The sequence below is a fragment of the Athene cunicularia genome (assembly GCF_003259725.1).
Source record: "Athene cunicularia isolate RWA chromosome 4 unlocalized genomic scaffold, athCun1 chr4_part3, whole genome shotgun sequence".
Lineage (NCBI taxonomy): Eukaryota > Metazoa > Chordata > Aves > Strigiformes > Strigidae > Athene > Athene cunicularia.
Window position 1 is genome coordinate 9,221,398 of NW_020799100.1, and position 26,603 is coordinate 9,248,000.

General features: G+C 40.5%; 1 protein-coding gene across 1 annotated transcript in view; it reads right to left on the bottom strand.

Annotated features, from left to right (window-relative positions):
* The window catches only part of TRPC5 (transient receptor potential cation channel subfamily C member 5), a 73,033-nt gene that overhangs the window by 22,141 nt on the left and 24,289 nt on the right, over positions 1-26,603 (bottom strand). Inside the window, exons 3-6 of the mRNA XM_026848695.1 lie at positions 17,078-17,414; positions 13,729-13,868; positions 9,384-9,706; positions 4,720-4,915 (exon numbers count right to left, since the gene is read on the bottom strand). Coding sequence (XP_026704496.1) covers positions 4,720-4,915; positions 9,384-9,706; positions 13,729-13,868; positions 17,078-17,414 — 996 coding nt within the window. The remainder of the gene's footprint in view (positions 1-4,719; positions 4,916-9,383; positions 9,707-13,728; positions 13,869-17,077; positions 17,415-26,603) is intronic.

Genomic DNA, 26,603 nt, shown 5'->3' on the forward strand with positions numbered 1-26,603 from the left:
TTGGAGCTGGCCTTACCTCTACAGGGGGACAATCTACCACCCCAAAACCTGCCACACGCAGGAACCATCCAACTGTGTATCATGAACTAAGTTTATTGATTCGTAAAATTCTTCCTTAGCAAAATCACCAAGTAATTACTGTGTAGGTCATGCAAGCAGAGGAGGTACAACATTTTTTTACAGTCCTAAGGGTCATAGATCACAATGGGGAAAAGAATTTCTGCTGCTGTTGCGAATTACACTGGGTAGCAATTACTGCCATGGTGCTGAGGGAGTTCAGCTGGCACAGAAAACTACAGGAATTCTTGTTGTTTGTAGATCAAGAAAAGTTTGATACTACTTCCTGGGGGAAATCCAAAGTCATGTTGGAAACAATGTAATAGGAAGCTGAAAAATATTTATATTCCTCTGTGCTTTAATCTTTAAGCTCTCTACTCTGCAAAAATAGAGAAAATCACATGTACAGCATCCCTGCACTTACAGTCAAAATTTCCTGAAGGTAATCACTTATTTTTAGCTGCATATACCAACTGTTTCTGTTTACTGTACAGCTTTTGTTTTACTATGCAAAATGTTTATCATTTTCATTCTTGTCCTCCACAATATGTGCTAATCCGCTCCATTTCATCATTTAAAACTGCAATCCTATTTTGGTGCCCAATGCCCTCATTTCTCCAATCCCAACACTGGCAACTATGTTTCAATTTGGTCATGCACTCTACTGACAGAGATACACTTAAAAAAATTCAATGTGCAGCTGTCTTTTGCAGTAACAGCTGTCTGAGATGAACCAGCTTGAAATAATAGCCATACAAACCAACTGGATACAAAATACTGTATACAAAACAATTCTGTAACTTAATACATATTGCTGAAGTGGAGTCATCATTCCAACGTCACACGTACACCATGTACCACACACCTGAAGCTGTAACACCTTCCCTTCCATGCACTTTAGTTAGAGGTAATTCTTCTCAGACCTAGTTTGGTGTGATGCTATCCCCGAGGTATTAAGCATTGTTGTACTTTACTAAAACATATGAAAACTGCAAGTGCTTACATCGCTCCTTAATATGTCAGTGGGATGCCTAGTGCTGCAGTGCTGTTGTGCACCACTTAGCGCTCTAACTCACCTGGAGCTGAGATTACGAGTTCACAGCCCTATGGTTTTTCCTCTGCAGATGTGTCCTAGTTGCCGTTCTTCCATCGATCTTGCTTCCTATTGCTCCTGCAGCTGCAGAGTCAACTGTTGGTACACTTCCAGTGACTAATTCCTGCATGACTTCCCAGAATATCACGGATGTGTCCACAAGGAACATGCTCTCAGAAAATATGTGTAGATTGCTAATTCCCTGCAAAATGGACGTGCCCCCTGTGCACCAGAAAGGCAAAAATGCACCTGCACCCTAAAGCCCCCAGTAACACCCACTATCACATTGTTTTGAAAAAAATTACAAACTGGCAGAAGGATTGTGTAACTTCAGCTGCAGCCAAATGGAAATCCTATAAGAAACAGCCTGTCAGTGTCGTCATTACCCCCTCTGTTACTTTCTGCCACTTACAAATGTGGAGCCACCTGGCTACTCTCAAGTAAATTCTGCTGTCCTTCCTCTTGTCATCATGACATATTCCTCTTCTGTTCATCAGGTAATGGTATTTTTGTCACATCTGGGAAGTTACTGAGATGAGAGATTCAGCAGTGCATAACATCCAGTTGCATTCTGTGCTGTTTGTTCAGAACATTCTGATCTTCACACACTGAAACAGTGCAAAGCACATGGAAATTTTGGTGTGCGTTTGGATTTTGTTTGCTTTGTTGGTGAAACGTAGTGTCTCCTATAACCAGCTCTTGACAGTGGTTTGACAAAAGAGAAAAATGGGCTGTATGAAAAAAATCAATATTGAAACCGCTTCAGGGTACCCCTAGAAAAATGTATTTATTGAAGTCTGAAATAGCTTAGTAAAAAACCCAACAAAATTATGGCAGAAAAATTCTTTCCATGAGTCAGGACTCACTCAAAACTGTGTGAAGGTTTTACTCTTTGCTTGCTGTGCTCTGTCTTCCACATATACTCTGTGGTTTCATGCTGTGTGCCTACAGTGCTTAATTAACTACCAAGCCCTGACCCCCGTACTAGGGAGATGTAATGAAGAGTCCTTTCTCTAACCTCACAGCAGAAATTCATGTATATATGAGACAATGGAGAAAAGCTAACCTGAAAAATAACTGCTACATATTTGTCCCTGGAAGAAAGGAGAAGAACTGTTTGCATTGCAGCAGTGCCACTGGCTCATTAACAAGTAGAATTAATTAAGAAGTCCTGACCACTCCACTGTAGGGGGAATCAGCAAGCAGAGATGCACTCTCATCCCTGATGCCTACCTCTAGCTCTGTGCATCTGGGACAAGATTTCCTATAGGTGTATTGAGAAGAAGACCTCCACCCCACTTCAAGGGCTTCTTGGTCCTTTCCTTGCTGTCATTACATGTGTATTCAATATAACATAAATACCAGGAGGATAAAACGCCCAGTCTAGCAAGGGGTAGGCCTGATTACAGAAGGTTAAAAAATGACCCATAGCTGTGAAGCTCAACATTTATTAATGAGTTTTTTTCTTCAGGGAAGAGATTAATTGATGTTTGCCCTGAGAAGACACATGAAGAAAACTTGTCCCCGAGAGAATACTGTGAGCATGCAGAAATACAAGCTTCAGAAAACAAGCTGCATGCACTGCACAAGAAGAGACTGGAAGTGACTGCCTCTCGACTTCTCAAGAAATGTCACTGCTCTCAATAGCAATTGCAATTATGACAGTTTAAGTGTCAAAGAAGTATCCTGTAGCCTTTTCACTGTCATTCTTCTGAGTAGGGGGCTCATGCTGCATGCTGAACTGTGTGTCATGCCTACACTATCTGGTGAGTTCAGTCCCTTACCCTCACGTCTCTCACAAGCATACTTTCTGATGGAGCAACTCACTGTTCCCAACTGCTCCATATACAAAAACATTAATACAACAGTCAGCTCTGGACCATTCACTTCATTCAGTAAATTGTTCTGATGGGTCTCTCTAAGTCATGTGGGATTGTCTGTAATGTGTCATTGCATCACTCAAATTATTCAGGGAAAAGAATGATGAGTGGCTTGTGTCCCAGTGAATAGCAAATACTGCTATTCTTATCCCAGTCTTAGGTTTGGGCTTTGCGTCAGTGACAAGCCTATTTGCTGACAATAAAGGAAGGGGAATGGGAGAAAATGGCCAAGGAGAGTATCTTTGTTTTCTGCCCCTCATTCCAGTCTCCCTGGAATGCAGAGGAGTAGCACTGAACAAAGAGAATGCACTTAAAGCATTGAAGCAGACTGATAAAACAGAGATGCCTTTGTGATAAACTGCTTTTCTGCTCATTTGGAAGGTCAGTGGTCCAGTTTTTCTCATACTGATCAGATGTCCAAAAGGATCACCGATTTGACTGGATCTGTGCTCACTTTGACTAGATAACTAAATCTAGGAGCCACCTGAATCAGCAGATAATCAACAACAGTTGATATGTTCAAGCAGACAACTCAATACTCTGTGTGCTCTAGCCGGGAAAGCAGCTCACCCATACACTTCCCCAGAGATTTGTCCATGAAGTTGGGAATGGAAACAGGAGAGCTAGTACCAGTTCTTTTTCTCTGTTTTATCTTCTATCTTCTAGAGTAAAACCAAAAGTCATCCAAAGCAGAGAATGAAGTCTCTCTACTTTATCTGTACTTCTGAGTGACCAGCTGAGGACACAATTGACTTTCCTAACTCCTGTTTCTGTTCACAGATGATGTAACACTTCATCACCTCATTATCTCTGAACCTATCATGTTAGCTCTCAGAACTGGAAAATAAGTTCCCCGTGGTTTATTTTAAGTACTGCGCACACACGACTCTTCTTCCTTCCATACTGCTTCTGTGTAGTTTACCTGAAGAGCTTAAAATGCAGAGCCATGTTGCTTTAGTTTTCAGTCAGTTGAAAAATTTAATCATTGATGTACAGATTGGCTTTTAGGTACACAGAATGAGATTACAGTAGCGAGACCAGTTTTGAACATTCAAGTGAAGATAATGTTAAGTTTGAAACTTGGCTCTACAGCCAACTGGCAGCCCTGAGCTGCCTCAGCTGAGATTCATCCTGCACTGAGGTTACTCAGGAATCTGAGATTATACGTCTACAGAGTAAGCTGCCAGGAGACTGGCTGATGTTACAGATGGAAATGATCTCATTTCAGTGGGAAGATTGTGGAATAAGAAATTACAGGACTGCGCTTCTGACACACAGGGTTTCAAAAGAGAAAACAGTAATAGGTAAGAGGAAAAAAAAATACAACACCTCCCAAGTTAAAACCAAACATCAGGTAGCAGTGGGGGAAGCTTCCCTTTATATACCCTCTCTGCTACAAAGTAAACCAGCTGCTAATAGCAAGGTGATCGGTGAGGTTACTCTGCAGGAGAAGACAAGGGCAGATCACAGCTGATAAGCCTTTTCCAGCTAAGAAGCATTACAAACAGAGCAAAACCGCCTCCACAAGCATGATTCAGGCTAGTGAGTAGAAATCCCAACTATCTGCTGTCAAAAGCTGGGGGCAGCAGTCTCCAGCATCCCAGAAGATACACACTTGCTATAAACCAAGCAGATGAGGCACATGAAGAAAAAAATAAAAGAAAAAAGAGAGAGAATGAGATAACTTACAGCAATGAGCTGGTAGGAGTTGTTCATCATGGCTATGAGCATGTTCAGCAGCACAACAAGGGAGATGACGTTGTAGGTCCCAAACATAGTGGCCCCAACAAATTCTGTGAACTCATGTCTGGCTTTCACATTGGTGACGTAGAGATTCAGCAGACCGAACACAGACCAGAAGAGTGACTGGAGGGTCTCGAAAAGTCTGCAAACAAAACCAGATTTTTACTTGGTTATCCGACTCAGGGGAATGGAAAACAATGCCTGGTTCAGGCAGTGAAACACAGACATTGGGAGCCTAGGTCACCACAGAGCAGCTGCTCAGTACAGCCATTCGTTCTCCCTGGGAGGCAGCCTGAACTCCAGCCACAGTGACCCACCGGCCAATGCATGTCAGAGTTGTGTCACAGCAACAACATCTGCTACCTGTCTGCGAGCCCTGTCCACGTCCTTGTGAGATGCAATGAGCCAAACTGCCTTGAAGGAACCCAAGGTTCCCTTTTCTGCTCTACACACGTGTAAAGAACAGCCACAATATATGCCCTCTAATTAAAATTGCCATGCTGTGATACTGCTGTTATCTATAAACTCCCCTGTTTAATCAGTGCCTGCATTAACATGCAGACTACACAGGCAGGGAGCCCATCCCCAAGTACAGCACGGCTGTAGTAGTTAAACACCGCACAACAGAGGTAGGAGGTGTGAGAAATCACATCCACTTGCACCTTTTGCTCTAATACAGTCTGAGATCTTGCAATTCCTTCAGCTGCAAGCAAACCAGGTCAGTTGAGCCAAGACCCCGTTAGCAATGCACATGGCCATAAATGCTGGTTGCTATGGCTTGTTTGTGCAGCAGCTCCCATGCACCACAGTGCAGGGCCCTCACCAGCACGCTGCAACACCCAGTCAGTAATGACTCAGATGAAAGAGTCATCACATCAATTCAGCTCCAGAGGTTTTCTTGTTTTGAAGTCTTCCTTCCATTGATGAACTAGACCTGACCTCGCTGTGCTTTACAGCTGATGAGATCATCCCAGGTCTCTATTTGCTTCAGCCAGAGACAAGTGACCTTTCGCAATCACGTCAAATACATAATCAGCAATCTAAATAATGTCTCTATTTGGGCATCTTTGTTTTAGCTTTCCAAAATATGGCATTTATATCATCAAAAAATGACATTTATATGCCTGTTTAAGAGTTTCCATTTTGGCCTGAGGTCAGCAGATATATTCAAATGCTCCTACTAGAAAAATCAACACAAATAGTTCAGATATTTTACTTGACATACCACGAATCTGTTCTCCCGGCTTCTCTAGGCATCTGTTCCACCTGTACCCCTGTGCTTTACATGGGGATTTAGTTTCTTTATGTTTTGTGGATGTATCTTACGTTTTTCACTGGCCAAAATTATAAAGACTCTTTTAAAGCAAAAATCCTCTCTCCCAAAAGTCAGGCTATTTGTTAGATTTATTAAATGTGAGATGGTAAAATAAGGATAAACCAAAGAATGCTAAGCACTTCTCTAATAAAAATGGTACAGTGATAGCTATCTTTTAACTTATTTTAACTGTTACCAGTAGAAGTATTGATTAGGCTGTAGGCTCAGGGGAGACAGGTGAGTTCCTGTCATGAAACTGAAATCCATCTTAGAACTGATTAATTCATTGTTCTGAATTCACAGTAATAACCAGGAGTATAATTTGGGCCCAGACTAAGGCCAGTATATTTACATGTGGACATGTAGTACCTTCCAAAAAAGAGCGCGACTGGTTTCTCTAACTTTGCACAGAAGTAAGACTTAGTTACTCTTCCCTCAGTGTTTAATGACAGGCCAGGACCACAATCTCTTTTCATAGGGTTTCAGGTGGGGTTCACACTACTTCAAAGAAGCAGCTTTAAAAAAAGAATTTTGGAAATTGTGACTAAGAGACTATCCTCTCCTGCTGAGTATTATTTTGGATCTTAAACAAACAGGACAAATCTCAAAACTCCACCACTCTCCACAGCAGCTCAGAGACAGCGAGTGCCCCCCTCTGCCACAGGAAGCCTCCTGACCTCCTGTAGATCCCGGAGAAATGGCCCCAGCATCAGTGTGAGTCTTCAGTGAGAATGACACAGCAGGCAGTAAGGTGTGACTTCCTCCACCCACTACTCCTCTTCCTCTCTGTCTCTCTTCTCCCTCCTTGTTGACAGAATCACAGCGATAAAGCTATTTTCAAACTGTCTGCCTAAGCAGTAGACACTCTGCATTCTAAGGGATGGTGAGGCCAAAGCATAAACCATTAAATTATTTATGACTTCACCTCATTGCTGTCACAAAGGAATATTACTTTTCCATGATCTATGTTTGTGATGCAGAAAATTTCTTCACCAAGAAAATATTAAACCCATCCTTTGGGAGTAATAGAAAATAATGCACTGGTAAAGAAGTGTCACATTTTAAACAAGCTGTACAAACATGAGTGGCGTCCTGCTTTTCCTTCCCTTACAAAATTAGATCTTATTGTGTGACTGCCTAGAAATGCTGGTAGGAATCAAAGGGTACTGATTGAAAGCTTTTTACATTTATTCTTTCATTAGGGATGAACTAGGAGCAAACTTGAGGTAACACCAGCTCTGACTTGAATTCACTCCAGCCATGCTTGCTCTCCCCAGCCCAACAATATAATTTTCTGTTTTGCAGGTTCCTCATTCTTAGCCAGTCACCCATGCTGTGCATTGCTCAAGGGCCAAATGTCAGCTAGTACTGGGGGTGTTAATAATGACTATTTAAACTTTTAAGAACATGTTAAATAAATTTCTTAAGCAAGTCTCAAACAAAAAGTAACTGCAGAGCATTCTGTCCCCTGCCAGGAGACCTCAGTCCTAATGGATCCTCTCCCACTGTGATTTTGTTTTAAACAAACCTCTACCATAAAGGCTGAGCCCCCTCAATTTCCTTTCTGTGCTACATTCTCCTTGGCAGGGGGTTTAAACTGAACGTTAGGGTGGGAGAAACTGTGGTCTGTATTTAAGCTGATCTGCATGCTTTTTGTTAAGTGGTTCTGTATCATTTCTAGTTCCCAAGATATTACACCTTCTTACAAACTTGGGGATCTTTTTTTTTTTGTTCTCTCTGCTGACCCAATGCTCTTTTTTCTTTAGTCAAATCCTGCTGTTGTTTTCTCCACTAACCTGCTGACAGTGAAATCCGTAAAACAACTAACTGGTTTGCAATGGAGACAGGTCCCAACCAGAATGTAGAACTGAATACATCTGTTCACCATAGCTCCAGGGAAAGGCAGGCTCTAGTCCTAAACTTTGTGGTTTTGACCCTTGGTGAGCTAGAATTTGCCACTTAACAAACATTGTGCTTGCCAAACATTTCTCCCTCTGGCTGCTGCATCAATATGGATGTAGATCAAGGAACAGTATTTGTTATTTAATTCCTCTGCAAGGGCAGCACAACACATTTCTGGGACATGCGAAGCAATTAAAACAGAAAAAAGACCAAAGTCTTTAATTCTGTTTTTCATTAGCACAGTGCAGTTCCATTCACTTCTCCCAGATACAGATGGGTTTAATGAGAAAATTAATCAAGCCTGTGGTGTTCCTGCTCTGCAGTAGAAAATGGCAGCATGTCTGGTCTTCTAGGTCATGATGCTCTTTCAGGGCTGGACTCTATCCCATGAAAATCCCCCAGTTCTTTTAAGGAGGGAGGCCTCAGGACAATGATGGAGCCTTTCCTCTTCCAACCAAGTCATGTGGCCTCAGCCATCATCTGCTTTTGATAACAGTGCAAATATGCACAAATTCTTTCTTAACCTCAAGCCTTCAGCTGAGGAAGGGTGGAGAATTATTGGGCATTATGACAAGTTTTATTTAATTTAGCATAAAGTGGTGGACAACAGTTTTGTTTTGCTTGTTTACAAGGCGTAGGCCTTTTTCTAGACCGTGCTTTATTTATTTCTCTTCCCATTGTGTTTTTAAGTACTGTGCAAGAAGCAAGAACAATTGGGTGGGGGCTGATTATTATAATTATTTCCACTATTAGTAATTAAAACAAATACATCAGAAAGACAATTCATGTTATTTTTCAGCATGTGCTATCTCTTTCAGCCCTGCCAGCTGTCACCACAGCAATTTCCATGCCAACATCTCAGTAAAGTACCAGCATTTTCAGCATTTTTTGCTGGGATTTTAGTTTCACCTCACTGCAAGGTGAGTCTGCAACATCATATATGCATAAAATGGCCTAGGTGAGATTGTTATTTCTGCTTTATCACATTACTTATTAATACCTTTTTTCCATAGGTTTATGCATTGCTTTATAAAATTTTGTTTAGTTTCCCCTCCTTTCCTCTGGAATCAGACAAAACAATTATTATGGCAAAAGGATACTTGCTTTCTCAAATATAGTGAAATTGTACGTAGCCATCATAAAATTTAAGTTGCAGGATCATGCAGGGAAACTCTTGTCTCCCAATTCTAGACCTAAGTAAGAGTCTTTCTGACAGCAAAGCTCAGCAGAATGTCTGCTCCAGTTAACTCACACCTTTCCTGCACAGTCAACCAGCTCACCTGACAGCTGTGAATGAATAAAGGCACTTTCAGTGCAGTGACAGACAACAGGCTAAGGCAGGTAGAACAGGGGATTGTGAAAGTCAATCTTAAAAACAGAAAGGATGTCTTACGTGGAGAAGGCATTGTTCTGTTTCTCACATCGGATCCCCTTGCAGTTGTTGGGTTCCTCCGAGGCACTGGTCTCATAATAAAAATAAAGCTGGTTCAGTCCATTGGCAAAAGCCAGAAGCACCAGACAGTAGATAAAAAGGAATTTAAGGATGTCTAGCAGCATGCGTCCCAGAGAAATCTGCAAGGGTCCCAGGTGTGAATTTGCTGTAAACAGGGATATGAGACGCAAGGAACTTAAAATGTTGGATATTGCAAAGAGGGCTTCTGCAATGAGAGTCGGGTGCCACATTTCCCATTCCTCCCTTGGACGAGAACCGTTATACTGAAAGAAATAAGGTTATAAAAGTGAATTATGTTGTAATTACTCTGAGATAACTCAAAAAGTCACACCTGCTAATACTAATGGTTCACATGTAAATAATAAGCAGAGTCCAATGACACAAGAAGTACTTTTAAACTCTTTAAGTCTCAGTTACTGTCAGACTAACATTCAGGATTCAAGATTGAAGCTGACTTGATCAGGGCAGAGATTGGGTGTAATGATTCCTTCTTATGTAGTCTCCCTACTAGATGATGACCCCTGATATGGATAATTGTGGAACCAGATTTTCTTTAGAGGCTTCTTAGACTAAATATAGAAAACAGACCTGAATTCTGAGTTCATTGTTTGTGTGTTCTTCAGGTCCATGGGTTCATACACAATCTCCTTCTCTTTCAACATTTAAACGGGTTCAGACCACCCTTTAGCAGGTTCAGCTCAGAAACTTCCAATTACCTTTTTTTTTCTTTTTCCTCCTAAATATGACTGCACATTCAAAATGCTGCACCTTTGAGGAAGAATGTGAGGGAGGAAGAAGGGAGGGAAGAAGAAAAGCAATGAACTACTGAGTGTAAGAAGTGGATGCTTCCCTTCCCTAGTGATCTCAAAAAAAGCGCCAACAGCCCAGAACCAAAATGCTTTCTTCATATTAATTTTCTTATTAGTTAATTTGTCATGGCAATTTTAGGAGAGTTGCTAAAGTGGAGGTCACAATTACAGCTGAAGCACTGGATACATTTGAGTGCATCAATTATAACATTAACTTGGTTCGTCATGTAACTGTAAAAGCAGAAGCATTTTCTGAGCTAAGTGCAGTCTGATGCAAATAGGTAACACTGAAGAGCTGGTTGTATAAATGTAACTACTCTGGCTTAACTACACTGGCACAACAGAATGGAGTCAAAGACATTTTAATATCAAGGAATAATTGTCCTTTTAACATTTGTTGCTGCTCATTTAACATGTATAAAAAGGTAAAAATGTACTTAGAATAATATAACTAATAGCATAGCCAGCGCATTTAGGACTCGTAACATAATTTTTATACCTTTTAAAATGAAATAGTATCAATATCATACTGACAGATGAGTTTTCAGGGGCTTCTCTATTTAAATCTGAAGGTCCAATACATGAGTTCACAATTATTTTAAGGACACAGCTAAAAGCAAGTTGATATTTCAAACTATTCCTCTGTATGAAGGAGCTGAGACATGATACAAAGGCTTTTCAGCATGACCTCTGATTGCTTCTGACATTTCCAAACTGTTCTTTATTACATGAACATCATGGCCTAAGTCTGTTAACTTGATTTGAAGATGGGTCTTAAAATATTTACAAACAGGCAGACATGTTAACTTTTTGCCAATATCCAGCAGTGGGGGTGGATGGTTGTGACTGGAAAGCTTCCCTGACTAGGGAGCACAGTTGTTCACAATTCCCTTTTGCATGCTGGCTGGACACATCAGCCCAGGGGCTCTCTGCTAGGGTTTAGCACAGACTGCACATAAAGGTATGTGAAAAGGTCTTCTTCATCTCATGTCTATGTTTACAGCAACTTGTTAGGGTCATATTTTGGCTCTTTATAAACTGATGGTATATCCTTGCTTGGAAAACCACAGTCTCTTCAGAGCAGCATAGCATCACTAGTAATAAACTGAAGATTTCAGAGGTATCTAATGAAGCTGGATATTTAGGAAGGCTGGAGTTGTTTAGGTTAAGCATCAGAAGATGAAGGTGAAACAGCAGAGATGTATACAGAATAGTACAAATAAGTTACTCCAGGCAGTCACATTTATGCTTCCTTATTACATGATAATTCAATGCAGCAAATGAAAACTGATTAAGAAAGTATTTTTACCCTATAATTAGCCTGAAGATTTCATTGCTATGGGACAATAATTGGGCTAGGTCTTGGAACCAGTCAAATCAAGGAAAAAATAAGTCTCCATGTAAAAACAAGGATGGAATATATTAGTGTCAGCACGCATGTTATTTTTCTGATATTTGGCAGAAAGTTAAATGTCCATGTAATCCTTTGAAGTTCTAAGAAGTGTTAGAATATGGTATATTGACACATATAGCAGCCTCTTCCAGCTCGGGGCTGTTCTATAAATAAGAAAAACCTTTACAAGTCATGTTGCAAAAGGTTTTGAAGCCATTATCAATGTTATAAATCTTCATGTTTCAGAGCAGACTGCAACCTCTGAGTGACACAGGTCAGAGGGAACTTCTGTGAGCATGCTGTTTCCGAACTACTCCGATATATAATTTTATGCATCTCTCAGAATTGTCTGACATTGGTCCTCATCAGGAGCAGACCTTAGATCAACCAGGTTTAATCCAAGTGGGTCTGATATGTACTCAAACAGATATATTCCTGGAAGCATTCTTTTGCGTGATGGCATATAGGTCTTTGTAGTTAGCCCGTAGGTTTCTGTACTTCTTACAGAGTATACAGAAAAGCTGTACTTCCTTTGTAGGTATGGCTTGGCTAAGAGTTTAAATCTCAGTATGTGACTGTAAAAATCTGTGGATGCACAGCTCTTCTAGTAATTTGTGTGTGAGAAAGAACAAGATTGTTAACATTTTAAGATTTGTTCGTGACTCTTATGATTTCCAGCTTTTTTTTTTTTTTGGTATTGCTCTCAGTTTAAAGACCAACCTTTCAAGTCTGTAATTTCCTCACTGGTTCTGAACATTGGGAGAAAAAAAGACATAATCTGTTCCTGCTTTGATGCTGTTACAGAGCTGCCTCTTCAGGGAGCAGCAACTACCTTAAAGCTCTTCCCTTTGAAAAACTATCTCACCACTATGCAGCCTTCTGGATTTTTAAAAGGCCCCATAGCAGGACTGCTTGCCAAAGTTTTTTATAAAAGCCTTTCTATTTTGGAGTCAATAAGCTTTGTGAAATTTTCTCCTCTTTTCCTCTCTGCCTGCATTCATGCTTGGGTAGGACTAAACAATGTTGCTTTAGGGAAGTGCTTGTCCTGGTTATTAGGAGCTGGGCTAAAAGAAGTAGTACCCTTCTACCAGAGCAAAACCAACACAGTAGCACAGCAACACTAGAATCCAAGTAAGTGGACAAGGAGCAGACTGCAGTTACCTTATTTACACCTGTGTAATGATACTAACTGTAGTGAAGTTACTGTTAATTCATACCAAGATTTTCTTGGTATGAATCAGGCCAAGCATGCAGCTCCAGCCGAAGTCAGAGAGCCACTGCATAAGGGAGTTTACAGAAGACTTGTCTGTGTCTTTGAAAAAGAGATACACAGGGAAACTATTTCAGGCATCCTCTGGCTTCAAAACATGGGCATACACTAACTTGGAGCATCAGAAGTTTGTAAATGCGGAAGGTGCTTTTGAGGATGAGCTCTGATGTGCGTTCTCACCATAAATGGAACGTGACAGTGAAGAATCTGCATGGTAGTAGAGCTCCAGCATTCTCCTTGGTCATTTCTTTGCCTATAGTTTAGAACTATTTATTGAAGAGAATAAGGTGACTCCTTTATGTCAGATGGAAGCCTCCTACTAGCAGGCTTGCTTTTCTTAGTAGACCTTTCACAAACATCTGATTAGTAATCTACAGATCTGTAGGACTACAGATTATAAATCTTGGCTGTAGAAGTTTTCAGATAACCCTATTCTTGTTTTTTTTTCCTTTACTGTTTTATTTAAAAATCATGTTTTCGCTATGTCCAGCATTACTGAAAGAGGTCCACTGTCAGTATGGAAAACAAAATTTATCTTTGGCAACTAAGTAGCTACAGAATGGACAGCAAGTGGGGAAACTTCTATCCAATGCCCAAACAATCTACTTCAGTCTTAATCAAATAGTGATGATCAAAGGATGAGAAAGGCAATCTAACAAATTAATAAGCTTTCCAGGTGAACTTTCAAAAATGGACTGCTTGAAAAGCAGCTATTCTCTCTGATCTGTAATTCTGATTTTGACAATCCTGTGTACCCTATGTACTACTGTTCTCACAAGCAAGTTACAAATTCTCTCTTACAAGTTACTGTACCTTGACGTAGGCAACAATTTTAAGGGAGATAGTTGCAAGATAGAGGGAGTTCATTGCAAAATCCATCAGATTCCACCAGTCGTGTATGTACTCATTGAATCCACCATCCCACATTTCCTTGATTTCTCCCCAGATAAAACCTGAAGAAAGAGAGAGAGTTCACTGTCATGATGAGGTATTATTTGCCACTAAAGCACTGTGTATATCTGATGTAACAAAAGACAACTCTAAATTAACAGCTTGGAAAAAATATCTCATCCCTCCTGTCTTCTACAAAGTATAATACTGCTGATTAGGAGACATTTTACATCTCTGTGGGGAATGTAGTCTAGAAAGATATGAAAAAGACCTAGGTTTCCTATCCAGGGCTCCAGATATACATACAAGGAGACTGCTTGAAACATACATTAATTTTAACTAGTATGAGTGGATTGGCTCAGATGAAATTTGTTCTATATGAATAAACTATTTAGCAACTGTATGAAGCGTAGTTTCTAATAGAATGTCTGCTCTCATAGGAACTATAAGTAATTCATTACTCAGTTGGACAGTACTGATTTTTCCTGACTTTCTCTGCAGAGCATGCAACACTAGTACCAGTTTCTGCATACCAGTATGTTCCCCCCCGATCCGGAAATATCACATCAAAGAAGGAAGAACTGAACTAATTCTCTATGCTCAGTCCTACGAATCTTGCTGCACAAAAACCCCATAGGGACTAAATATGAGAAAAGGCAGGACTCAGCATGAGAAAGGGCACCGCAGCCTGGCATCACATCTCTCAGCAATGACTCACCTAATGTCAAACATGGCTATAGGTTTTGCAAGGTGAATATTTGTTCCTGAGGATACGGCCAGGGCCCATCACCTCAACTCTGAAATGCCTTCTGGTTGTAATTTTTGGCACTTGCTAACTTTCAGTCTAACTCCTTGCCACTGGAGGGGTGAGGGGCAGCTTCTGAAGTTCATTAACCAGACTGCTAAACTCACCTGGCATACAATTCTAATTTTAAGTAACTTATATGACCTTTACTGTAGAACTGTTTAAGTATTTTTGAAAGCCCAAGTCCCATTAAAAACCAAACAGCAGCTAGACTCCTTCATCACCTGCATGCTTCTGAGAATGTCTTTAGAGCCCCCAGACACTTTGAATTATCCAGTTTACAACATTATCCTCAAAGTAAAGACCTGAAACATGCATGAAAATTAAAAAAAAAACAAAGTACACCTCCAGGTGCATTACCAAGATAGCTACCCGTGCCTCACCACAGGATACTGCAGTGGTCATTTACTACTTGCAACTCAAGTTTTAGGACCTGGAAGTTCAACCTGAAGAGCAGATAATGTTGAAATGAACTGCTGCAAACATCCAGATATCAATCTTAGCTCTTCAGCTGCCAGCCAGTAGGTCAATAATCACGCAAGCATAATGTCAAGGCCAATAAGATAATTTCATTACAGCTGCCTCCAAATCTTTTCATGCACACAAAAACATAAAATAAAATAAATCAATGGAGAGGGGCCTGTTGAAGAACTCATATACTGTATTTATAGCAAGTTATCATTGCTGGTTACTATAGTTACAGCAATGCTGTGTGTGCCTGTCCTCTCTCTCCTTTTATAGTGGAAAATATTTCTTAAATAATCACCTTTAATCTGGTGAAACTGTTCTAATTTCTCCATTTAATAAACAGTCCCACAACATCCCTAATTATCCAAAACAAAAGAACTCAAAAAGAAGAGCAGACAGCTGTAAGAGGTGATTTTGAAGGGTTTTTTTTAATGGATTAACCTTCTTTCATCTGCAAATCAATTTTGCTAAAATGCCTACCATTTCCCTGAATTTTAACCATGAAGTTAAGGATAAAGTGAAGAGATCACCTAAGCTCAGAAAAGACATTTAGCCTTCTCAGCTTACTCTGAAGTTTCTACCAACATATGCATTTCAATGCCATTAATCAGTTTAATAAGGTAATAAGGGTTGAGTTACCATTTGTAAGTTGTGTTAGAGCTATGCAAGGAGCAAATCGCCCTGGGTCACGATGGAAAGTGATTTGTGAACATGTTTGCAACTCTCACTTTCATTCCTCATTTTCCACCAGCAATTTTAGGTTTTAGGAACAGCTAGGTTCCTTCAGCACAGAACCAGCCTGATCCAGAGCCACCACAAAAACAAGGAGCTGGGGCCCAGGGGAAAGCAAGGGTGGACCCATGGGAAGCACTGAGGAGCCGTAAGGAGAGCCCCAGAGATTGAGGTTTGTGAGAGCTGTTCTCAGAAAGCATCAGCATGGCTTTCCACCCCACTGACCTCTACTAACCAGTCGCAATTCACTGTTACCTGACCTCTGGGATTTTGCACTGAACTGACCTGGGCTGTATGGACAGAAGGTGGAGGAGAGCTACAAAGGTGTGGAAACCATTGCCCATGAGCAGATCTCCTTGTAACCCCCCAGCTCACAGTGGTGCTATATGTTAATGGCACAGCAAGGGAGATGGGAGCTTAATTAGAGGAGAGATCATGCTTCTGATGTAGTTCATAGGTCTTCACTTGCTGTTGTGCTGGAGCTCAGTTTGAAAGGATAAATACTTCTCTCTGATAAAATATATATCCAACTATGCTTCTCTGCTCCTCTCCCTCAGTGTCTCTATCTGCTTTGTCCCATCCCACCTCACCCATACATCCTGCTTTCTGGAACACGGACGCTTCCCAGCAGCTGTGGCTGCCCAAGCCAGACTGGAATAAGAGCCTCATGTTTAACATTCTGATAGTAAATACTTCCTCCTTCTCCTGCTTATGTTAGAATACTTGATATGGATTTGGTCAGTGTTTATCAGCACAGAGGCATACGGCAGTGAGGTTTATCTTCCCTTTCCTGCTGTCCTGTAGGCTATCTGGGAGTCTGGGAGCGGAGGAATAAGGAGGCCTGGTACCTGTGCACTGGCTCCAGGAGCAGTTCAGCGAGAAGGTGAAAGCAGAGGCAGGCTCTTGGTGCTGCCTTCTGCCATGTACCAGCCAGCAGCACTAAGCCAGCATGAGAAGTGACACTATTTGTTACTAGTGAGGCCCAGAAGCTAATTTCTAACCTGTTCCTTGCACAGAGCAGGGGGGAAGCAGGGAGAGAGCTGTGTCTGCTGCAGTTCACTCAGGGTCATGGCTAAAGGCATCTCAGATGGCAATATGAACAGCAGAAGAGCCCTAGGAGCCCAGCTGTTTTGTGCAGTTACTGAAGCTGGCTGCCAAATCTCTTTACATGTTGATGATGCTGAGATCAGGAACAAGTCTTTACACAGTTGCCACAGGTGCGAGTCAGGTGACTATGGCTCAGACATTTTTGTGTTTCTGATTTACCTAGAACCCAGGGCAGGATCATCCACTCCACGATGGTGGGAGGCGGTCCCTGCATGTGAAGGTCAGTCCTGACGATGTGCTGTGATGCCAGCAGGAGCATGAATAAGAAGGTTAGGTAAGATCCTGTGTGGCAGATAAACTTTATAAATGGCTTTTTAATGAACAGTCCCAGCCTGCTCTTCGGTGCAATCAGATATGCCACAGATAGCACAGGAAATAGCAGTCCAATGGTGACACAGGTCAAGAGTTTTACTGCCCAGTGTTTCCGCCTCCATCCTGGAAAACCATCATACCAAAGTGTTGCTAGTAGCTGCTGACAGTTTGGCTGAGCAACAAACTGAGGAGGAAAAAAAAAAGAAAGATTACTACTGACTGGTACTTCTTGTGCATTCCCCCTCACATATGTGTTAGAGCTCACACAGACCCTCATATTAAGTTTGGGGCTGGCTGTGGTGTGGAAAAGCATAGTTTGGAGACAGAGGGAAGAAAGGAGGGATATTTCACTCTTATTTTTCTACATAGGATTTCAAATTTCTTCTGTAAAGTTTTTTCTATTTGAATCATCCTTATGTAGATCAGTCACTCACCTCACATGAAGCCTCGTGCAAAAGTGATACAATAGAAATTACTACAAGCTTTTTATCTTCCCATGCATTTCTCTTTCAGCTCACTTCTTTTCAGAATGTCTCAGGTTTCAACTGCCTCAAACAAATCACTGTCAGCATCTTTAAGAAGTGACTAAAAGATGAGACAGGAGGGAAAAGGTGTAAAGCTCTGAGAGTGTGTGTGTGAGAGAGAGGAAGAGAGAGAGAGGGAGAGAGAATGTCTCCAGAAGTGTGTGGGGTGCTGCACGTGGTTTTGTGCAAGGAGGCCAGCATATGCATGTGTGGGATGGGCTGGGCATGAGACAGCATGCAGTAATGTAAAGTTCAGCCAGGTGACATCTGTTAAGAAGCAGGACAGCACATTTGTAAACATGCCTCACTATTAAGAAAGAGAGTAGTTGTAAAATGTAAGAGATTATGCAGAGGCAAAAAGAAATCTTTGATCACAGTCCCAAAAGTGACACTTGAAAATTTAATTTTACTCTGTAAAAAACAGCATTATGATAGTGATTTACTGCATCTCAGTGACTCTATACCAGACATGGTCAGGCTGCAATTACTTCAGACTGTTCTAATACCTAACAGCCTTTGGAATTTCAAACTCAAGCCATGATATTTCTTGCCTATGCCAGCAGACTTTATGTTCCTGGTTATACTTGGACAGCCCTATGGTGTTCAAAACTTTTCAGACCCATAGCTAATTAGAGATGTCTGCAAGACCAAGACAACTGTGGTTTTCTCTATATATTTGATTTCTAACCCATCTTAACGAAGTTACAATTCTGATCTACTAAATGCACATTTCTCACTGGGCTCTGCAAGTTCAAAAGAAAATCTTAACTATTGCTCTGAGGATGCTTGTTATACTTACTTTGCTGTAATTAAACAAGAAAATCTGTTCTAGCATGGATATATAGTTATTGATAAACATACTCCTGTAGCAATATAACTACATCTATGATCGGACACAGCTATATCATAAAGAATCACACTTTCAATGGACACAATAGCACTAGCAGCATTTATCAAGAAGAGACCTCTTATAAAGGGGACTCAAAGGGGTGAGTAACCTGCAGATGACAGTACTGTTTATTACACTTGGCTAGTCCATATTTAAAAGGGATCTCTGGGAGGTATGTGGTGCCACCATGCTCTTCTTTCCCCTCCAGGAAGATTTTTATCATGCAAAGCACTCTTTTACTACTACAATTTAAACCAGCTCTTGGAAGGACTATGCCAGGGTAGCAAAGGGACTGGCTTCCGAATAAAAGTCTTGCCACCCCAAATTCAACCCTGGCAGAAGCCCCTATGTAGACACTACTGCACTCAGTGTAGACATGGCCTGGGCTAATACTGAATCAGCCACCACGTGCATTTATGAGACAGTTACAAGGTTCTTCTCATCACGTCTAACAATACCTAGGACTTCCTACAGGTTTTAGTCACCAGGAGATCAGATTTGGTGTGAAAGAGCCAATTTCTAAATAAAAGCTTTAGCACACAGCTGTATCTTTTAAATATTCCTCCGCAGCCAAAACTGCCCAATATTAGGAGTACTTTTTATATTCAGTTCTTGGAATATTCTATACAAGCAGAGCATTGTCACTGCCATGTTCAAAATTACTAAACCAAGGTCAAGCGAAAGGAATTAGTTGCTCAGTCTGATAAAGTCATTCATTAGTGTAGGAATTTTTAGATTTTGTGAATACATTTTATATGCTATAACAGGCTTTTATATCAGAATCAGACCATTTGTGAACTAGGTACTTCACATATATGGAATGACCAAAATCAGTATTGAAAATAAGATCTCCAAGAGGAGTATCTGGCATTTATGAAGCTCAATGTTTATCTGGTGTTACTATAATAAACATGGCTGCTGCATCTAACATACAAGTGCCACTGTGCTCCAGAGGACATCAGAAAAGAAAATCAGAAACACATTTGATTTGAAATCAACCTACACATGCATGCAGCAGAAACTGGACAATAGTTGATATGGTGATGATCTCCAGAAAAAGCCAAGACCTGTTGCCTGTTATGATCAGAAAATGTTATTGAAAAATTCCAAGTTGGGACAGTGATGAAAGAAACAAGTCTACAGAAACTGAAAAACCATCAGGCATCAATTGTTATTTGGTTGGTTGGGTTTTAATCTATGATTTCAGAAGGGTCAGCGTGTTATGTCTAAAAGCTAGAAGAAACAAAGATTACACTGTATTTTCTCATTTAAGATCACAAATAGGAGCTGTGACCAGATGTGTTCTGTGGTAATTTACATGGTAATAGATGCTGCTGTTTCTCTGAGATGAGGTACAGTTGGGGTTTTTTTTTGAGGGGGAAAATGTATAAATACATTTTCTCTTTATCACATATGATAGAAAGCTCTAAGGGGAGAATAAAACTGTTTCTCCCTTGAGTCAAAGTCAGAGTCATTTGAGAAATCAAATGACTATATGTTCCTCTGGTTGCTGTGCAACTTGCAGGCATCTTAAAGTGCCTCTTCTCAGCCTAATAGCTCGTTTCTAAAATCTACTTTCTGTGTTGTATCTGCTGTTAGTTCTTCAAATGGAGAGAAATTCACACATCATGAAAGAGCAGTTTTAAAGACCAGCTTGGCAAAAGAGAATGGAAAAAGCCTTAAAATTTTCCAATCAAGCCCATTCCAACCTCACTGAAATTTAAGCACACCACAGAAAGAAACTCTCCTGAACGTCACAAACCATCAAATACTGTCTTTATTAAAGGTAAGGCTAAGCCCTTACCAATGTAGGCTTTTACTAACTCAGTCCCACTTATTAATCACAGATTCAAAATTAGTGAATATTACAGCTTAGATCTCAAGTAGTGCAAGGACTATAGCTGGCTGAAAAACAAAATTTGCAGTGTGCAGAAACACTGGAATTCTGAACTGGAATGAAGGAGTCAACTAAGCCCTTGGTGAAGGAGTCAACTAAGCCTAAAGAACCAATTGCTTTCAGTAACTCTCTGTTAACTTTAAAGAATACAGAAACTAGCTGTTTCACTGAGGAGTTCTGTGAATGTCAGCCTCATCTTTGCTTCTAGGTGGTGTTACCTAGTCTAAACCATCAAATTCATTGACTAGACTAAACCACCGAATGCTCAATTCATTAAAGATTGCCTAGGATTCATACTGTTAAATCAGTGCACATAAAATACAAAAACATGAAAAAGTTCAGCTTTAGCCCCTTTAAGTGTGAAGTAGCCTGAAAATGTATTAATATCATGGATTTTTTTTTTACCACCCATAATTTCACATTCCTTCATAAAATTAAGAAAACAGTCTTATTTCTACTTTGCAAATAGAGCTGAGATCAGGAAAAGCAAGTAGACTTCTCCAACACTACTTAAGCCAAGGCCTTTCCCGAGTACAAGTTCTCTTTCCACATAAGTAGGGTCCCAAATATGTTTTTTTTCACCTTTCTGCAAAGCCTTTCATTTGCTATAGATAGAAAGAGTGCACATGTATATCATAGTCTTCCATCATTTCACATGAACATACCATATGTAACAGGATTTGGTATCAGTTAAAAGTTTCTGCACAATGAAAAGGAGAGATTGTGATCATTTAAAAAACTGCCTGTTGTCCCAGTTTTGTAGATGGCCCAGAATCGGAGGCAGATATACTGTATCAGAAGCTCTCTGTTCAAGAAGATGAGCATATGACTTGCAAACTGCATTTCTCCAATACATAACAAGCAAAGTATCAAGCACTTTTTTTCAAGGACTGCTGCATTAAAGGAGACTCCAATCTCTATTACAAATAAACAGCAGCACAAGACATCATCCCACAGACATGATGGAGAACGTTCTGACAGCTGCATTAATGAAAAAAATGCTTCCAAAAGGTGGCATTTATATTCAATTCAGCTAATGTATGAAGTAAACACTCAATGCTATGAAGCCTGTGGTGTGCTAGTGTAACATTATCCAGGATTGTCCCTACCTGTAGACAAAGTCTATGGATGCTTTTCTGGGCGAGGTATTCAAAGAGCAAGCTCCTTGTCCATTACCTGTTAAGCAGAACCTGTCCCTAGCTGAAGATACAATTCACTTAATTACTAGGAGATAAGATGCAACTCGGAGTATCTTCTTGTGAGGACAATGCCACTGTGTCACCAATGGGCAAAATGCTCAGTCTTCTGGCTTCTGAAAATAGGGATAAGTATCTTTGCCTTTACAAGAAGTGAGATCAGCAACTTCAGACATGGTTGGGAAGCACTTAGAGAGTAGAGACTACTGCAATACAAAGTCTTTTGTGTTCTCACTTACTTCTTTCAGTCCTGCCAGGGTCTTTCTGTAACATTTGGCTTGCAGCTGGATTGTGCTATTAGAGAATTTCATTTTCAGTGTTCATCATACTCATTGTCACTTGATCCTCTACCAAGGGGAAAAATTTTAAGGAAAAAAGCAGCTGCTGGATGGAGTGTCTTTGTCTTAATATCTAATCTTTACTGATATTTTTATGTCACCTTAATTCTACTTCTCAGGAATTAAATGCTCTCTGCATGCTGTTCCATTAATATAAGTATCAAACACAGAAATTATGTTCAACCCCCCCTCCCCTTATCTATGGGGAAATCCCTTATCTCTCACAGTCATAAGTAATTTAGGATCAGACACAGATGGGCTGAGATGTGAATGCCTCAGGGAGCAACTGAAATAGCTCCCTGATAGACATCACAGGGGCTGAGCACAGTATCTCTCTGCGTTTATTCTGATTATTGTGACGGCTGCCAACAGGCTCTTCTGTTTGGAGTTTTTTGGGAGTTCTTTTCTGTACTCGTGCTGCGGATGGTGATAGTGAATGCTCTTCATAGCTCAATAAGCACTAATTTATAGCTGCAGAGCTCTGTGTTAATAAGCAGGATCGAGTTCTATCAGTCAGCTGCATCAGCTCCCAGGGAGGTTACCACTGAGAGTCAAACGTGGCATGGGAGTTATGAAATTAACTTTAGTTCCCCTGTGTGACACTCATTTCTACAGGTCAGATCTCACCAACAGCACTAAAATATTGCAGCTGAATACCTGCAAGGTTACTGTGTTTGGGGGTATCATTATATGCTGTTGCCCTCTACAATTAAAGTATTTTGGCTTTGGAAATGCACATTTTCACATGAACTGAGCTACAGTTTGCAATCTGTGTGACAACTGGGCAACTGCACTGTCTGATGTAGTAGCATAAGTGTATACTTTAGCTAGATCTGTAAAGAATGTAGATTTCCTGTGAATCCAATTCTATCACGAAAAGGATAAATTCCATTGCCATTCTCCACTCAGCAGAAAGCCCTGTCCCATCCTGCAGAGGTGCTGCCTTGCATCCTCTCTCTGGCAGACTGAAGGGAGATGCTGCTGAAGACACACACCTTCTTCCAGTTCTGGCAAGCACAGCGTGGCCAGGCAGGGCTGGGAGCAGCAGGTCTCTTCATCCAGGTCACTAGCAGGGGTGACCTACCCAGGCACAGAAGTACCTACCCCACACACATCAATACAACTGCAGATGGATGGGGGAAGAGCACAGCCTTTTGTACTTGGATTTTCAGAATCAACTGGCTACAATTTCTTTCCTCCCATGAAGATATAGAAACTCCTACACTGTCAGTCCTAGCACAGGCTTAGGTTTATCAAACAATGCCAGATCTTAATGTCTGAACCCACAAAGCTTAATACACAGTATCCAATAGCCCAAACGTGGTGTAACACTTGGCACAACATCAAAAGGCATATGGATCACACTGTGTAATGAAGTGATCCTCTTCACTCTGACTTCAGGAAGATGAAATGGCATGCAAAGAAATAAACTTTTAAAATCCATCTTCTTCCTGCACTCCCAAATCCTGCTCAGAACCAAGTAACACAACACACTTCCACTGCGACAAACCACTCTGCCTCAATTTTGTACCAAGAACAGGATCTTCTGAGGAAGAAAGGTAACATGGTTGTTCTTCTGGTTTGACTGCTCTTAAAGGAAATTCCAGTGGGCAATACTCAAAAGAGCTACATTTCTGAATTAGCCCAAGACAGAAGAGATAAACTATCTGTGGCCTAATTTGATGTCTGCTGCAGAGAGCCAGTAAGCCCTATGAGATCAGATATTCTACATAATAAATACCAGCCTCCTCAAGTTTGCAATGATGCACACAGTGAGATGAATAAGAAAATCCTCTTTTGTAGCACATTTCTTTTTAAAGTTCAACCTTGTTAATGACTGCAAAGTTATTTACATTCTGCTGCTGAAATATGAGTTGCAGAGGGTAAACACCTAATGGTTGTTCATCCTGTTAATTAAGTACTTTCTGCAACAGGGAAAAAAGGAAGAAACGAGACAAAGAAGTTGGAGGGAAGGCTGTATAACTCAGGGAAAAGGGAATACAACTCAACATTTCTCATCAGGCACTTCCAAGAGATAGTATTTTTTTCTCAGGAAAATCTAGGATGAATATCCTACCAAAAACACAGCTGCTACTCACATACCTGTTGCTGCTAACTGGGAAGCACTGATAGAAACCCAAATGGCAGTCATTCCTGCCATTTAGGAAGTTCACTAGCTGAGCTGGAAGAGTCCTTCAAGAAAAGCAGGTGCTACCCAAATTGCTCAGTCCCTCTTCTGGTGAATAAAATAAACTCCAGATCCTCCACAGATGAACATACGGTCTCAACTATACAGAATTTTGTCTAATTTGTTCTTAAAATATTTTAAGTGATGATGACACATGAATCTTAACTAAAGGTCTCCTACCCATAACACATCTCTTGATGGCAGCAGACATGAACTCTGCTTAAGCAATAGCAATTGGAAATTCACCAGTGATGTGAACGCTGACAAAAGGAAAGACTGAATAACCTCTAAATGCCTGCTACAGTTCTATTCATACTTTTCACAAATTTATTTTGGATTAGCTTAAATATTTAAATAAAGGAGGTCCCATATATTCTAGGACAAAGGTAGAGGCTTGCAAATCCTAAGTACCTACCCATGGAAGACGCAATTAACATTAAGCTTGAAATTAAATCCATCTCAACTTTAAGAGCGCTTAAACGTGTATTTAGCAATAGGTTTGTATTTATGGCCTGTGTCTGCAGGATTTAAGTGCAGGCATAAATTCTGCATTGAATAAAGGCAAGCTGCTGACTGGTGCTTCTACAGGCCATCCTCTGTTAGCAACCACCCCACCAAGAACATGGTTCATCTGGGCCAGACACTGAGCAAGAGTCCAAAAGTAAACAAAATTTTCAGCATTTATTTCAGCAGACAAGCAGACTATATTTGATAAATAAATTCCTGTAGGAAGTATTTCAGCAAACATTTCAGAATACAGTTCTGTTACAAAGATGAAGCAGGCACAGACTAGGTTTCCAAAGGCTGAATATGAGCAATATACCTAAGAGAGACAGTCAATTCACAACACACTAACTTGTTTCCAAGAGCTGAACAGGGGATATCGGACACATCCTACAGAAACACTCAGGCTAAAAACCATTTAGAGACAAATCTTGCAGTTTCCTAAATCCTCTTGCAGGCAGCACTTCAAGAGTTACAGATCTTGCAAATGAATTCCAGGAGCTCACAGGCTTTAGCTGAAGTGGAGAAGATATTGACTTTTAAGTAAAAGGCTGGGTTTATTCTCCGTAGTGATTTTCTAACATTTACATTAAACAGTGATAAGTAAAGCAAACATGAGAATTTTAAAAGTCATTCACAAGTATTTTTAAATACATACCTACTTTACTCTATTAGTATTAATAAAAAGTTCTAAAAATATTTTCACTTGCTTCCTGTCTGACCTAAGAAACATCTATGCTGAAAATATTTAATTTTGGATTCTTTTTCTTTCTACCTTACCATCTCCTGAATGTTTAAATTTATTCCAATATCCAGGAAAGAACAGACCAGCATACCATAAACACTTCTCATATTCTCGGGAACCTCTAAAGGCTATCTCTGCTTCTGAGTAATATCACCGTTGTAGGGTGAGGAGGACATATTCTTTGCTGAAGGATGTTTACTCAGCCAGCTGGGGATTGTAGAGAAAGAATAAGAACACAAAAACTGCAGTCACAGTTTTTAAATGCCATTCTGCACAAGATCTTGGTTCGGGGGGGTTATGATTAAACCATTTATCCATCTCACTTTTCTTGGAGAGAACTATGAGGTAACTGTGTTCTCAATTATGAGATACCTAAACGGCTCGTGTGGATGAAGATGGATCTGATCTATATAGAAGAGGTGTAAGGGGAGTGGAATCTCAGTTTTTTTCTCTAGAGAGTTTCGTAACACTCTACACTAAGCAACTGAAGTAAAGCTGAAAGTCACAGAAATCAGATAAATAACAATGACCACTTCTACATCCAAAAGGGAGAATCCATACCAATATTTTTTCCACAGAGTTTATTATTTCAGGATATCCTTCAAAGTGAAGTATGAAAGAACACGATATAGTCTTCACTATTGATGTAAAGCTGAAAGGCACTCTAGACCTTCAGATGCAATAAGACTGAACACTTAGCTTATACAATATAGAAGGTGTCACCTCTCCTTCCCAGTTTCTGTTGTCTACAGAAAGCCAATCAATCATGCCCTGCGCTTTAACTTGGGCTTTCCAAGCCTCTTCTCTTGCTGGCAAGAAGACTGATGGGATACATGAAGTTAAGGGAACTGACAAACTCACTAAATCATTCTTGAATGTTCTTAAAACAATGGCAATCCTTTTAGATTTCAACATATTTCCTGCCTTTGTCCAAGAGGTAATTTAAGTTGGAGGCATGAGGCACCAAAGAATGATCCAGGCGTTTGCTGCCTGCTACACATTACACTAACACAAGTGGAGTCCTTGTCCTTGACTGACATACTGGTCTTATGTTGTTTTTTCAAATTTGTGCATGGCAAGATTAGTCAGAGA